This window comes from Leptosomus discolor, chromosome 17, assembly GCF_034619465.1.
Source record: "Leptosomus discolor isolate bLepDis1 chromosome 17, bLepDis1.hap2, whole genome shotgun sequence".
Taxonomy (NCBI): Eukaryota; Metazoa; Chordata; class Aves; order Leptosomiformes; family Leptosomidae; genus Leptosomus; species Leptosomus discolor.
This window is the reverse complement of record NC_141407.1, coordinates 6,982,746-6,998,138: the sequence shown is the minus strand read 5'-3', so window position 1 is coordinate 6,998,138 and position 15,393 is coordinate 6,982,746. Positions and strand designations below refer to the sequence as shown.

Here is a 15,393-nt window from a genome sequence, read left to right as displayed (position 1 = left end):
CACTGGAGGTGCTTTCGCCCGCCGAGATGGGCTACAGCCGGTTGTCCCCGTTGACCCGGGTCCTCCGCAGTACCCTGCAGGGGGGGGGCACAGAGAGAGGGGACAGCGCTCAGGCTGACCAAGGGCAACACTCTGGTGACAAAAGCTGCCCCGCGGGAGGAAAGCGGAGGCTCAGCACGTCCCCCACGCAGGGGAAAGTGCCACCAGCTGTGGGGTGGCAGCTCCTTGTCCCAACCTATTCCCACAGACCCCAAAGCAGCGACTCCCCCAAGGCTTGGCAAGACTTTCATGCTAAAATTTAGGGTTTCCATGCAGCAAACAAGGCTGCAGCTCCACTCTGGGTTAGTGGGAGGCTGCATTTGCCTGCCTCCACTGAGGAGACTAAATCCTGGGGCGGGTGTGGAGGAGTCTCATGCTTGAAAGAGCTCAAGGAACACTGGCATACCTTCGCTCCCGGCTCTCAAAGTGGTCAGCTAGCTGCTCCTGCGACACACGGAAGTCCTCAAAGGGCTGCTGGTACCGCGACTCGAAGGACCCCTCTCTGCCTCTGCTCGCCAGCAGCTGGTTGGAAGCCTCCCCTGCTCGTTCCCGTAGGGCTGAAGTACTGAAGAGGTTTATTTCGCCATTTTCCTGCTTGGATTGGAAAAAAAAAAAAAAAAAGTCAGTTGTAAAGGGCTTGGGATTTCAAAATGTATGTCTTGCAGTAAAGGCAGTCCTGGTGCGGGGCTCTGGCCACCCTGGAGCTGCCACGCAGGGTGTCCAGTGCTCATGGAGTCTCAGGGTTTGCAACGTGCAACTGCTCTGTCTTTAACAACCACTGCTGGCTCCCACCAGCATCATTTTAAATGAAGAAATAAAAGAAACAAACATCTGTCTCTGAAGGCACCCTGCCCTCTGCTTATGCAGATGGCCCTGAGCCAGCCAGGCTCCGTGATACTGAGCTATAGCTTCCCTGGAGCCTAGACAGGGACAGGGATGGAGCAAATCCGCCTCCATCAGTTTTTGCTGAAGGGATTTCCAGGCAAGTCAAACACAGCCCAGGCAGGACCCTGACTCACTGCAGGAGGCGAGCCTGGTGCTTCCCACCCCGCCAGCCCACCATGCGCCACTACAGAGCAGCACTGGAAACTCAGCTGTCCCCCCCTCAGGCCAGGCACCGCTGAGCTCTGCCGCACCGACCCGCCGGCCGTGCGGAGCGGAGCGGGAGCACAGGCAGCACCAGGCAGGGCTCGCTGCCTTTGCTCCTCAGCCCTGTGGCACCGGCACCTTCGTGTGTGCGACCCTGCCTTACCTTGCTCGGGAAAATGTCTATCTTGACGAGCAGGGAAGCCAGCTCCAGGTTCTCACTATAGTTGTTCTTCAGAGGTACAGCTCGGAAACCTACAGTAGAGACAGCCCTGGTGTCACTCAGGGCACGGAACTGAAGGGGGGGGGGGGTGTCTTTCCAACCCCCCCAAGCAGCAGTCAGCCCCGAGGGCTGTTAGCAAAGGGCTTCTTGCATCCTTCACCTGGTTGGGGATGTAACCTGGCCTGGGGACAGGAGGGACTGAGCCAGCCTGGGGACTGACAGCATCCTCACGTGAAACTGTGTCTCCCTGGCTAATGATGCTATGACCAAGCTGGTGAGGACCACCATGACATACCCACCCCCCCACCCGCTTCCCCGAGCACTTTACCCGTCTTCAAGCCTTTCACCAGGAAGGTGGCCTGAGCCAAGAAGTTCTCGTCACTGAACATGTCCTCCTCATACACCACGAAGCGGAGGAAGGCAAAGTCAGGGTTGCTGACCTGAAAGTGGAACTGCTTCGGGGTCCAGAGAGGGTTCAGGCCGTTGTCCGCTAGTCACAAAACACAGCCGTCAATGGGGAGCCCCACTGAGCCCCGCGCCCCTCCCTGCTGCCCACCACGGCTGATGCTGAGCTCACGGGCAGCCCCCACCCCGGGGCCAGGCTTCGCTGCAGTGCCCACAGCTCACACCACGGGCAGGAGGCGTGGTGCCTCCCTCTCCCCTCCCTTCACTAACCCACTCACCCACGATCTCTGTTTTCTGCTTGGCATTGTCGTACTCGGCGCCGGACACCTCCACCTCCACGAAAGGACAAACGATTCCCCTCCCATTTTTGGGAAGGTGCCGGGCGCCCAGGACCTGACCAGAGAGCAGGAGAGACTCACTAAGAGATGGGAGCAAAGGGAAAAAAAAAAATCTGTTTGCATACCAAGATATTTTCTTTCCAAATAAATCACCCTGGCTCTGCTAATTGGAGAGAGAAAAGATGCTGACAGCCTGCCTCTTGGACACGAACAGCTCCCACCCCTGGAAGCTGCTATGGTGTTACCGATCACCAATTTGACTTGTAAGCCATAAAAAAAGGCAGCTGAACTGCCCCAGGTTCCTGTCTGCTGCCTGCACAGCCAAGCCTGGGACCACAGCATCCCTCCCCCAGCCTGACACGCTGGAGCTGGGCTACCAAGCCGAGGTGCCTTCCTCTGCCTGGAGAGCTACGCTGGACACCCCCTTGTTTGTCGAAACTTCTCGGCCCTCCTGCCTTGGCTTGAGGATGAAAAGGAGCTGCTCTCTGCCGCTGCTCTGCCTCCTGTTCGTAGCACAGTCTGTGCTCAACTCAAATGCAACCTGCTTCCTCGCAGGAGAAAGAACTCCCAGCTCCCTCTTGCCAGTGGCCATATGTCACTCCAGCGTGCTGTCGACACGCTGCTGTTGCAGGGGAAGGACGCGCTGCCAACGCTGGATCATGTGCTTTGAGTCATGCTGGGCTCGAGACGGCTTCTCCATCCGTGAAAGCTGGCTTTGGTGGGGACATCGGGCAGTTTCGCCAGCGGACAAAAGACCGAGCTTGTCTCTTAAAGGAGATGGGGACAGGCTACGGCACGTGACTCTTGACACCTGCTGGTTGCAGCTGCATCCCAGGATGCAGGAGGACTTTGGAAAATAGGGATTTTTAGGGAGACAGCAGATATGGGGTTGATGGTGCAGATGGGACATGATGGGGTGTCCTCCTTAAGCAGTGGCTCTCTGCGGTGGGATCACTCCGAAACAGAGGTGGCCTCAGAGGAGCTGCAGTTTGCACACGCTGGCAGAAACCCATGAGCACCTAAAGGCAGAATCTCCGCTGCCTCCTCCCCAAGGTCTGCGTGAGATTAAGGGACTTGCAGAAGACGCTGCTGACCCTCAGATCAGCTTGGCTCCGAGACCACTAGGGATGCCTGTACAGGCTAGCGGGACAGCCACCGGGCCAGACGGGAAAGCCAGCTGGTTCGGCACAGCCGTGGCCTTCCCATCCCTGCGGGAGCTTTGTCCAGTGAGCTGTCCCGTGCCCCTGCAGAGCTTCTGCCACGCGGCTCCGTGAGCTGACACGGGAACAGCCCAGCCCCAGTCCCATCATCCATGAAGAAGGATTCAACGAGCACCCGCCGTCCATCCCTCGGTACCCCGCACCAGCAGCCCCCGTCCTCATCGCCACCAGCAGCACAACACAGCGAGGGGCTGGACAGGCTGCTCTGACCTCGAGCATGTCCCCGAGAGGGACAGGGACAAAGCGAGGTCGGTAACGTTGAGCCAGGAGCAACGCAATGGCAAGGAGGGGACAAGGCACAGCTCTCGTGTTACCCTGCTGGGAGCCACCCTGCGCTCCGGCAGTCCCGGCCGAGCTCCGGGGACAGGGATGCCACCTCTGTGGCTCGTGGATGCCACCTGCCGGCACTGGGCCCTGGGCGGGAGGGGTCCCGGGGGGAGCATCCAGGGATGCTCCTGCTGCTCCTCGCCAGGCACCCAGGGGTCGGTGGCCCTTCCCTCAGCAGCACCCACGGGTCTCCCCCTTCAGCGAGGGCTCCCCAAGCCTGCGCTGCCGGACAGCTCTTAAGCAGGGGCTGAGGGGTTTGGTGAGGAGCAGCTGCAAAGGCCAGGCACCCAGAAAAACCATTACAGCACCCCAAGCTCAGGAGAACCGCCTGAATCTGCCCCCGCTGGGATGAGGTACTGACCTCAATGGAGATGGAGAGCGGCTCAACCCCCCGCAGCGTGCTCTTGTCGAAGGGGTCGAAGATGTCGTCCCGCATGTTGGTTGGCTGCAAGACGTACCCACACTGGCCGCTGGACATGAACAAGGCCTGGTTCATCTGCATGGGCTTGTCTGGAGAGCAGAGGCAGGAGATGGAGGGAGGAGAGGAACCCTGTGCCCTTTCCACAAGCCAGATCACCTGGGTTATTGGTACCTCGTGTGAAGCCCTTTGTAAGGGGACCTTGCCCAGCTCTTGGCAATGCGTCGCGTGCCATGGCCTCACCGCAGCCTGCGCACGGGCTGGGGCCACGGGGTGACTTTCTCATGCACGATCCGCCCAACTACCCACTGCTCCATGGGTCACCCCCTTCTCTTCCTCCCTCTCCTTTCAGCTTTCCTTGTGTCAGTTCTAGCGTTTGCCAAACTGCCCCGTGAGATGCTCGAACTCACAAAAGGCATGAAAAAGCCAGCAGGAAAAAGAGAGGCAGGCAGTTTGCTGGCGGGTTGGTGAGCTGAACAGGCTCACAGCAGGGTTTGGCAATGGCCAGGGAAAGGGGAAGGCTGGACTGCATGGCAGAAGCAGGAGTGGAAGCTGGGGAAAGGTGAGCAGAGCAGCGAGCTCGACTCAGACCCTGCAACCAGCCAGAGTCCCAGGGCTGGGGCTGCACCATCCCCTTTGGTACATCCTCTGCCTGCTCTGCCTGCTGCCAGGGACCTTGGAGGAACTCCGTGGTTCCCCTCAGTTTCATTGTGCTCTCATGGCACCACAACGTCCTGGGCTCAGCCTGGGTCAAACGCAGCCCTCCCTGCGGTAACCATGTGCCTGGACATGAACATTGTGTCCTGCTCCCTTGCACGGTGACTGTGGACCCCCCCCAAGACCCCCCTCTTTGCCAGGACTGGCTTAGCAGGGCTGCAGGCAGGCGGCTGGGAGGAGGCAGACGGTACCCCAGGAGCCTGCCCACTGTCCCTGCCTGCTGCCCTCACCTGGGGTCTGGAAGTTGAGTGCTACCAGCTGACTGCCGCAGATCCACATGGGCAGGGGGTCGTAGTTGGAGGAGTCCAGGCGCTGGCCCTTGGGGTAAATGCGGGAGAGCTGCAGGCGGTTGTACTGCAGGAACTTCTTGCCTTTGATCTTGTTGACGTACTTTTCTGCCTTGGTCTCGGGGAAGGAGGACATGTCTCGGTAACAGGCCCTCTCTGTGCCAATCTCTGCGAGGAGAGAGCACAGTATAAGCCAGGAGCACGTTCCCTTTCCAGACACTTCAACCACCCTCGGCCCCTTCCTAACACCATCCTCTCCTCCCTTGGCTCAGCCACTATCAGGTTATGCAGACCCTGCTCTACCCAGGCGGATGTCTGACATCGATGGCTGAAAGCATCAAAACCACTCTTTGTGACCAGGCATGATGCTCCCCAGGCCCACTCCCTCAGCAGCTGCTCTGGATGATGACAGATCCCAGCAACAGAGGGATGGGGAAGGGAACTTCCACCTCTGGAGGAGGACATTTCCAGAGTTCCAATGTAAACGGGTTCCAACTTGCTTTGAAAACCTGCCCTTTGCTGAGATCTAGCCAAAGCAGCACCTCAGGGCACACCACGGGGTCTGTAATGCCACAGTGACTGCCTGTGGTGGACACCAGACTGGCAGATGCTCACTCTCTTCATCAAAGGGCACAGGTCGGCAATAGACCACCAGCTCTGAAAGCTCCAGGGCAATCTTCTTCCTCCTCTCCATCATCTTCCCTTCAGAGAGCTGCCAAGAGAAGGAGAGAGGGATCAGGGCCAGGTGGGAGCAGTGGCATTGGATAACCCAGCTCACCAACTGCGGTGAATGGCAGCGCTGGCCTGGTGGGGCTGCTCCTGCCCTCGCTGTGGGAACCACTAGCAGGTCTGCGTGGAGGGACACCACAAAAGCGCTGATGGGAAGGGCCCTTGGCGGGTCCTACCTCCCACCTGGAGCAGGACTAGCACTGCTACCAGTGCAGGGCAGCTGCGGCTATGGCCTTGTAGCTGAGCCTTGCCACCCTCCACGGATGGAGATCCCCCACCTCCCGAGGCTGCAACACCCTCCCGATGGACCAGTCTTCCCAGATGTCCAGCCTGAATCTCCCAAGACATAATGCGTGGCCACCACACCTTGCTATACTGTCAGAGATTACTCTGGCTTTATCGTCTTTGTAACCACTCTGCCAGTTGTCTCAGGTTGCCATCTCACCAACCCCACCACCACCTCCGCCTGCTCATCAGCTTCTGGAAAATCCAGGATTGGCAAGGAGATGTCTCCCCTGCCAAGGGTTCTCCAGACTCACCCGTGCGTCAGCCGTCTGGGCTGCCTCCCGGATCTTCTTCACCCAGTCCACCAAGTCCTCGTGCGTATCGGCTGCCACATCAAGGGACAAGCGTGACACCGAGGCCATGCTAATGGAGAAGACGAAGAGGCGGTTGTTCTTCCCCTCGGGACGGATGGCTGTGTGGGCAGAAGGAGCAGAGGGCAAGGTCACAAGCAGAGGCTGAGCAGCATCCTCCACACCACAGAGGGAGGGAGGGAGGGAGAGGACAGACACTGAAGGACTCTCATGGTTGCCCCGGGACTCTTCAGCTAAGAGGAGAAGCTCCCATTTCTGGTCATTGGAGGCAACAGATGGAGCCCAGGAAGCGATAGGTGAGGATGCAGAGTGTATGCTGAGGGGGCTGAGAAGCCTCATGGGGCCTTTGTAATGCCATCTTCCTCCCACTCCTGCATCTTCTTCGCTCTGCCCTGAAGTGCCCAGGTGGGAGCAGCCACCTGCAGAACAACGTCCTCTGGGCTCCGGGGAGCAGAGGGATGGCAGAGAGCTGCAGGCTGGGCCCAGCTTGGCCCGTGCCCAGGAGCCCAAGCCTGCGGCAGCGTGGCAGGGAGGCTGGACATGTATGTGAGGGAGGACAAATCCTTACAGAAAAGAAGTGGCCTACAAAATCGGTCTGAGGTCCCTTGCCGTGGGGCAGCTGCCCCCTGGGAGCGGGTTCAGGCGTGCTGGAGCGGCTCCTCGGCACGGCCTCGGGTGCTCCTCGGCTGTACTCAGGCTGCAGGGACGCGCCTGAGCCCCACACCCCGAGGCACCCTCTGTGCCTCTGTCACCGCCCAGCAAGGACGCACCGCAGAGACGCCTTCACTCACGGCAGGCACAGGGGTGCCCAGAGACAGACACGAGCCCGAAGCCCTTTGGCCCAGAAGATCAGCAAACACCACGCGACAGGACTCTAACACCCCCAAGTCCTCCATGCCTCGCTGGCACTCACCGATCTGGCAGGAGGGCACATCCAGGACGCCTCCCAGCAGGTCTCCCAGGGGGCTGTTCTCATCCAGCTGCTGCCGGGAAGGAAGCACAGGCAGGACAGCGTTGGGCATGGCGTTGGGCATGGCGTTGGGCACGGCACTGGGCAGCGTGGCCGAGTGCTGGGGGCTGCGCACGCCACTCCTCCCCACCACCCCTCCTTGCTCCACTCAGGCACCAGCTCACCTCCCGCTCCAGCTCCAGGCTACTGGGACCAGTAATTTCCTCTACATAGTTGGAAGGAAACCACAGCTGCTTCTTGCCACCATAATCTCCTCTCCACCTGGAAGAGAGGAAAGGGGCAGCGTGAGCACCCATTGCAGGATCCCGAGCATCCTGACCGGGCATGAATGGGGACAGGCAGCTCCTCCATCATCTGCTTTCAGGGTTCGTGGGGCTGTGCAGCTTGTGGGCAATCCGCAAACGGACCCAAACCTAGGGGGGACACACCTTTGTAGGGATGGTGACACCAAGGTTTGACTGTGTCCCTGAGGAAAAAAGGGGGCTCAGGACCAACTCACCAGCCTCCTTCCTGTTTCTCCACATTCTGGATGATGGCGTTTTTGGTGAAGGTGAGCTCGTCCTCCCGCTGTGCCTTGTAGTCAAACAGGGCTTTGACTGCACACTGCAATGAGGAGGGGTCCCATGAGGCCAGGCAGTGGATGGCCACACGGACAAGCCCATGGGATGAGATGTCACCTCCCACTGCAGATATGTTTTACGGGGGGGGCTGTGAAGCACATCATGTGCAGGCAGCATCCAACCCTGCTGCCAGAGGCTGCCAGACCCTCGTGACCCTGGCAGAACAAAGCAAGACCCCCATTTAGGCCAAACCAGAGGTCACAAGTCTGGTATGGCCCTGCACAGGCACTTTCCTTTGGGCCAGACCCACCGATGGGTTTAGTCTGGAGAGTTCAGAATAAGAGGCAGCACAGCCTGGGAACCTGCAGGCTCAGCCTAGAGTGAGTCTTCCTGCATGGTCTAGAAAGTAGTGTGCAAAATAATAGAGATCTTGGAGAAAAAAAGGGACACTTGCTAAACCCCCAGGCCCTGCAGGTTGTTTCATGCCAAGCAGTGAGAGCATACCTTGAAGGTGGGCATGGGGTTGGCTTCCACATAAAACCCAGGGTGGCGTCCCTCATAAAGGGCTCCGTAGTCCGGCTCCTGTCAAAGCAAAGGGCCAGCGGTGACAACTGTGGCTCTGCAGAACAGATCCCTTACCGTGCGGGAGGTAGGGAGAATGCACAAGATCAAAGATGATGCTGCACACAGCAAACAGATGCCCAAGCCCACACTCCCTGCTGACCTGGGTCAGAGGGGCAGCAATAAATCTCACTCAAGTGAATAAGTGTTTCCAACAGGGCGTGAAGCCCCAAAAGGTGAGGACTGTGAAGCACAGAGATGGGTCACACAACACCACTTCAAGACACCAGCTCAAAACGGATCTGTCCACCATCCTCTGGCTTAGCTCTTCCAACAGCTGCCCACACTCACCGCTGTCCCTATCTTCTCCAGTGTCTCCTCATTGATGGGGTACCTCAGCTTCATCTTGCGGTACAGCGGGTGCTTTTCATAGTAGCTGATCAAGTCCACCAGGCTCTCGAACTCGGAGTTGCCGAGCAGCACGGTCTGGCCCTCCTGCTGCACTCGGCAGTGTTTGATCTTCCCTTCCGCCCTGGCAGGTGGAAAGACAGAGAGAAGCCACTTGGCACCTGGCAAGAGAAGGTCTCTGCCAAAATAAAGACACCCAAAAGGTGCCCCTGGGCTGGCTGCTCAGCACAACCATCACCCATCAGAAGATGGGAGGAGGAGCAGCATCCTAAAGGCTCGCAAGGGGCTATAAGAGGTATCCAGGGCCATCCAGGAGCAAGGAGGAGGGCTCACGGCAGGCTCACAGCCCCTCTCCTGCTCTTTCACGCGCTGCAGCATCCCAGCCACCCCCCTGCTTCCCAGGGACGCACCGGAAGGAGATGGCGTAGGAGCTGGGCTCGCTCCTCTTGCGCACCAGGAAGGCTCCGTCGCGTGGCACCCGCATCAGCATGTGCTCGGCTTGGGCCCGGGTGAGGTTGGCGTGGTACCACCTTTCAGGAAAGACACGTCACTGTGCACAGGGGTCTCTGTACACCCAGCTCATCCCACACCTCTGCCAGGCCACACAATTTCCCCTCCAGCCCACAAAAGGCTGCCAGAATCCTCAAAAGGAGATCAGGGAGCAGAGATCATCATGTATCTGACACTGGAACAGGGCTGTCTTCTCCCTTCTGTGGGACAGGCAGGAACAGAGCCGTTTGGTGACATGCAGCATGGGCAAGGGCATCCCAACCAAGCCCAGTACCTCCTTTGCACTCAGCTTCCAAGACAACCAGCTTCATCATCAATGAAGCTGGCCAGCATGGCTGCTGTGACACAGAGCGCCCCATGGGGAGCAAGCCGGGACCAGAGCCCCAGCAAGGAAGGAATGCCTGCAGAGAGACCTGGGAGGGTTTCCCATGGGGTCCCAGCTGCCCAGCAGACATGACCCACCCTCCCCAAACACACACTCACTCTTTGCTCTCATGGGCGTTGGTCTGCGGCACCGGCTCCGTCAGCCTCATCTCAAACTCGTTGCACCTCAGTGGCACCTCCTGGTAGTGGGTAATGAGGTCGTAGAGGCTGTCAAACACCAGGTTGTCCGTCAGGAAGAACTTGGGGCTGCCGGCATCCTGCCGCGAGTGGATCCGGCAGTGCTGCACCTTCCCGTTGCGCCTGTGGAAGAGGGAGGGGATAAACCAGGATCATCTGTGGAGATTTTGTGTCTGCTTCAGGCACAGCTCCAGCCTGGACATGGCATTTCTGCCCCACAGGAGACACCTCGCAAGTATCCCAAGGGACCTGACCCTTCTGCACTGGGACAGTGAGTGGACATGATGCTGGGGCACAGAAAAAGGGGAGACACCTGCTTGCAGACCACTGGGCAATGGGACCCCACCACTGAAGATGGTGTCAAGATGAAGACTACCCCAGGAGCAACACCAAGCAGCAGGCGGGTGCCTGTGGCCCTCACCAGAAGGAGAGGGTGTAGTCTCCAACAAAGGTCTCGCTCTCTCTGACAAGGAAGGAGCCGTCGGGAGCCCCCGTCTCGATGCAGTACTCCGTCAGCAGCCGCTCCGCGATGTGCCGCCCGTCACGTCCCGCTCCCAGCTTGCCGTGAAACCACTTCTCCGTGGAGTGAAGCTCGGTGCTGTTGCTGGCCTGGCATGGGGAAAACCCACCGTCCTGGGTTACTGAGGGCAGGCTTGTGGTGCTGGAGCCTGCTCTGCTCAGGGGTCTTCCAGCCAGGACCAGGGAGTTTCTGAAGCAGCTCCCACCCTTCCCACTGCAGGATCTCTCCCTGAAGTCAGCTGGCAGTGGAGATGCTCAGCCCCTTGGGCACTCAAGTCTTTTCTCTAGGGGAACAACTCGCAGTCACGCAAGGGAACCCTCACCTCCTTTTGCTCTTCCTCATCCTCATTTCCTTGGTCACTGGTTGTCTCACCAGAGTAATAGATCTTGCTGCTGGTCAGGACAAAATAATGCGGGTTCCACTCCTGCAAGGAAAGAAACTCTGGGCAAAAAGACCCCCTGAGGAAGCACCAAGCTGGCCCATCCGTGAGATCATCTCTTCCTGATCAGCACAAGCAGGGAGGGGTGATCGGGTTTGCAAAGGACAGCCACCAGCAACACTGGTGGAGTCACAGAAGCTTCAAAGACATCCCTCAGATCCAAAGCATGGATTTATCAGTAGCAAAAAAACCAGCACGTGATAGGTCTTACATACAAAGTGACTGCAGATCACACTGCAAACGCCCCAGCACGTATTAGGAGGAGGTGACCAAATGAGGAGCAAATCAATGCAAAAAGGAAAACACTCTGCATGGATTCAGCACGGGGGCTGTCAGAGATGAGGATATCAGAGGTGGTTGCGCGGCTTTACCATTGCACTTCCCTGTTTTCCAAAAACCTATTTTGTTCGCACGTGACGGCCTGACAGATCCTCAGCAAAGCAAAGCAGCTGAAGAAGTGGACTGTGTATGAGTAAACGCACACCGTAAAATGAACGCTGGGCGCTTTACAAAGCAGAATGCTCATTTAGGGGTGTTACGTGTGTAGGCACTTGGTAGGAGGCAGGCAGGTCTAGAAACGCAGGCCATCGCTAGAACTTACTGCAGCGACAGACAACAGGCTATACGGATTACACAAGAGCAGCTGCAGTGCACCAGCCCAGAGCTCCCTCTAGCTCAGCCTTCTGCCTCTAACAAGGGCCAACAGGAGATGCCTAGGGAAAAGCACAGGAGAGAGCCAGCATAAAAACTCCCCCGGCCTTCAGAGCCTCCTGAGAAACAGAACAGGCCAATGGCCCCTTGGATCATTTGCACCACAGCCCTTCCTTCCAACACCACCCAGTGCCTTACGGAGTTACCGTGTCATTTATGGAGCCCACAGAGCGGGACCAGTGGCAGAGAGAGACGTACGTGATTGATGGGGTCTTCGAGGTAGAGGATGCCATTCTTGATGGAGTTGCTGATGTCATTCTCTGAATACATGACGGACGTGGGTAACTCCTCATAAGCACTGCCCTCTGCCAGCTTCTTGTGCTGTGGGATGAGAGCGCGGGTCAGGCACCTTGAGGGGAGTAGGCACCCAAAAAGCAGCATGGATTTCCTGCTGAACAACCCCAAAACTCCAAGTCTGCTGCAGTGAGATCCTCCAGACTAAAAGGACCAAGGTAAGACCCACACCACAGAGATCATCAAATGGCACTAAAGTCCCACCCTTTCTTCCCAGAGGTGAGTCCTGCAGCAGAAGTACCAACATCCCCCAAACTCTCCAGAAAGGCAGCGCCCAGCTCCTGAGCTCATTTCCCAGCAGCTCCTCTGAAGCAAGAGAGCTCTTTGTCTCCAATTGTTTTTAGCATCAGGTCTCCACTTCCAACCCTGCACTGCCAACAAAGCCCTGCCAGAGGTAAGCAGCTGCCCTTGGTCCCACCCCCTCACCCCGTCTGCCCCCATTCTCTCCACTTAGGAGCCTTGCTGGGCAAGAGAGTCCACCTTGATGAGAATCTTCCTTTTGAGCTGGTTTGGAGAGGGAAGGCCATCAGCAGAAATATCTACAGGTTTGGTCAAGAGCATGTCCCCAAAAACCTTCTTGAAATTCTGAGCCATGTTCCTCTGCTGAGCAATGCTGCAGTGGTCCTCAATGGACAGAATGACGGGGAAACTGGGAGAAGGAAAAGAGCCGTCAGAACCAGCACGGTGTCTGGATGGAACCAACACCTCCTGAGCTCCGTTTCAAAACCTGACCTCTGTGCCCTCAAAGAGCAGTTTGCACCAACAGTGATCTGTGCTGCCTCGAGCATTCAACGTAACCACCCTCCACCACTGCTAGTAAAGCGTGGAGTGGAGGACTGGCAAACTACTGGGGTTTACCCAAAGCCTTCCCTCCCACAACTTTTTTTCTGGGAGAAATCTCTCTTTGTCTGGAAGACATGACGACATGCTTTCTTCCCACTGAACCCCAGGCACGCAGTCTTGTGCCTGATCTCTGGATAAAGGTGGGCTTCACTTCGCTGCAGCCTTGGCTCTACCCTGTCTTTGCCTTCCTGGCAGCTCTGCTAGCCGAAGTCCAGGTCCCTGCTGTACTCACTCGGAGGTGACAAAGGCATGCTCCTTGATAGTGACCAAGACATCAGAGAACTTGATCTTGGTGGTTAAGGTGTGTCCATGGTAGATGACCGGCATGCCATCAGGACCATCCCAGCAATCCACTGAAAGAGACCCATGGGGTAAACTTAGCCCAAAGGCTGGAATACAGGCAGGATGTGGACATGAGATGGAGTGACCTAAGCACTACTGGGAACCGGGTTGGATGGCAATAAAGGAGCAAGGTGAAAGTCCCCCTTTCTGGGGGACCAAAAGCTTGGGCATGTAGCACCCACTCATACAAAGCAACCAACCTCAGCCCTTTCAGCACATCATGGTGACAATGCTGTCACTGGCACGTCAGCCTTCAGCCCTGCCTTCCAGGCAAAGCCTTCCCTGACCACCACAAGCTATCGTGACGAGAGGCAGAAGTGCTGGCTCTGGGTACTCACGCTCGATACAGCGGCATCCCATGCGCAAGCAGCGGGCGTACGCCTCCAGCGAGGACTCGCTTGAGAACTGATCCCCCGTCAGGTACCTTTCACAGGAGAGGATGCATCAGCAAAGCAACAGGCTTACCGTGGGCACGGATGTCTGCTGGGACATCGTGGACCCGCCTCTGCGATGTAAGAATGGTGAGAGCAACTTCCCCTGAGCTGTGCCATCTTCCCCAGGTGAGGGGGTCAACGCTGCCCCTCCTGCAAGGGGCTGCAAGCACTACTCTGAGGTCCAGCCTTGCTGCCGGCTCTAGAGATAAGCCTGAGTGGTATCAGCACTGGTGCCACAAAGAGCTCCGTGTACCAGGCAGAGGCAGCCCAAAAGCAAGGTTAGATCAGCTCTTACAGGCAGACAGGGGCTCGCTGACTGCCCTCCAGCCTGCTCAGCTGGCTTAGGCTCTCAGTCCTTTAAATTTGGGCTAAGGTGCTGCCACTGCACCCCATGAATGGAAACAGGGAGCACAGACAGAGCCCGTCGGCAAAGAATGCAGCTCCTGCAAGATTCCTCTAACAGCAGAGAGGGAAAACGGCCGATTTCAGCCTGCCAGGTTTTCATCACATCTGTCCTTAGAGGCTGTGGAAGATGACATCGCTAATGGTAAGAAAACACCAGAGTGACAGCCCGGGACCCGAAAACAGTCTGTGCAGATGTGTGTTGCTGAGAAGGTCTGAGTGAAACATCGATGGGTAAAACAATGGAGGGAGGACTGGGGCGCCAAGAGGATGGGAAAATTCTACTTGACCCACCACTGAGACTGGGAAAAATCAGGAGAATTGCACCCTGGCACAGGGGAAGAGGACGCTGGGAGCAGACGGGGGGAGAGCCATCACCCAGTCCTTACGTGTTGTGTGAGGAGGAGATCCAGTAATGGGAGAGGGGGTTGTTCATGTTCTCCAGACACACCATGTCCAGTTGAGAGTTCCAGATGCTGTTCTCTTTGGAAAACAGGAAGGTGAGAAACTGCTCAGGAAGAAACAGAAGCGTGTTAATCATGTGGAGGAGCCGGGTGCTGTGGTTTAGCTTCACACACATCTAACCCTCTGTGTCAGCAGCTACTGAGCAGGCAGCTTTTTTCTAAGCTCAGCACAGACACACCAGAGGCAAGCAAGACAGCACACAAGCTACCTGACCCAGCGTGCTTGAGTAACCACAGCTTCAGGCATTGCCACCTACCCTCTGAACTGTGCCAGGTATCTGTGTACAAATCCTTTGACCCAGCTGGAGACAAATAAATGGCTCTGCATTTCATTTTGCAGCTCACATGGCAGGCAATAGCTCACTAAGGCCATGTGGGTCAAGGGACCTTTGCATGGGAGTCAGTCCAGAGGGCCAGTGACGCAATCATCTCCAGTTGTTTGTATTCTTTTGTTTTCAGCTCATCTTGCTTTGAAAAGATCTTTACGTGCCCCAAAGAGGCATTAAGCCAAACGCAGCCCCTTTCCTCCCCCAAATGAACTGCCTGAGGAGCACTCCCAGCTGCACACATTCAGCACAAAAAGAGAGCTCAGAAGTCATTCCCTTCGCCAACCAGCTCTTGTGCAACATGGTGACCCACCACGTTCGTCTCACATAGCAACGCAGCTTACAGGAGCTGTGATCCTTTAAGCACCGCCACCCCGCAGCGAAGACACAGACAGCAGAGCTGTCACACTGCAGCACACACCGCGCTGGGGACGTCACACCCTTCTCCACCCCCCTCCATACACGCTGGCGTTCAAGGTGTCTTACTTCGTCCAGGGAGAAATAAGGCTCGTCAATCTCCCTCAAAGGGTCTCTCAGAAAGTTGAACATGAATTCCTGTACCTGAAGGGTATCTGCAGCCCAGAGCTCCTGCAAACCCCAAGAGAGACAGAAAACAGAAACCACTTCAGAAAGTATTGTTCAAACCCACGCGCAGCTCATCCA

General features: G+C 57.2%; 1 protein-coding gene across 2 annotated transcripts in view; it reads right to left on the bottom strand.

The window, feature by feature from the left end:
* The window catches only part of PLCG1 (phospholipase C gamma 1), a 46,822-nt gene continuing 31,429 nt past the window's right edge, over window positions 1-15,393 (bottom strand). Inside the window, exons 9-32 of one of the 2 annotated variants that reach the window (XM_086474985.1) lie at window positions 15,217-15,318; window positions 14,330-14,451; window positions 13,443-13,528; window positions 12,995-13,115; window positions 12,400-12,568; window positions 11,824-11,946; window positions 10,798-10,899; window positions 10,377-10,564; window positions 9,878-10,078; window positions 9,295-9,414; window positions 8,828-9,008; window positions 8,420-8,497; window positions 7,855-7,958; window positions 7,520-7,616; window positions 7,299-7,368; window positions 6,329-6,486; window positions 5,676-5,772; window positions 5,004-5,228; window positions 4,000-4,148; window positions 2,032-2,146; window positions 1,677-1,838; window positions 1,292-1,380; window positions 446-630; window positions 1-74 (exon numbers count right to left, since the gene is read on the bottom strand). In XM_086474985.1, the coding sequence (XP_086331111.1) occupies window positions 32-74; window positions 446-630; window positions 1,292-1,380; window positions 1,677-1,838; window positions 2,032-2,146; window positions 4,000-4,148; window positions 5,004-5,228; window positions 5,676-5,772; window positions 6,329-6,486; window positions 7,299-7,368; window positions 7,520-7,616; window positions 7,855-7,958; window positions 8,420-8,497; window positions 8,828-9,008; window positions 9,295-9,414; window positions 9,878-10,078; window positions 10,377-10,564; window positions 10,798-10,899; window positions 11,824-11,946; window positions 12,400-12,568; window positions 12,995-13,115; window positions 13,443-13,528; window positions 14,330-14,451; window positions 15,217-15,318 (3,087 nt within the window). In that variant the 3' untranslated portion in view covers window positions 1-31. Of the gene's footprint in view, window positions 75-445; window positions 634-1,291; window positions 1,381-1,676; window positions 1,839-2,031; window positions 2,147-3,999; window positions 4,149-5,003; window positions 5,229-5,675; window positions 5,773-6,328; window positions 6,487-7,298; window positions 7,369-7,519; window positions 7,617-7,854; window positions 7,959-8,419; window positions 8,498-8,827; window positions 9,009-9,294; window positions 9,415-9,877; window positions 10,079-10,376; window positions 10,565-10,797; window positions 10,900-11,823; window positions 11,947-12,399; window positions 12,569-12,994; window positions 13,116-13,442; window positions 13,529-14,329; window positions 14,452-15,216; window positions 15,319-15,393 lie in introns of both variants that reach the window. The other variant, XM_086474984.1, reaches the window with a different exon arrangement.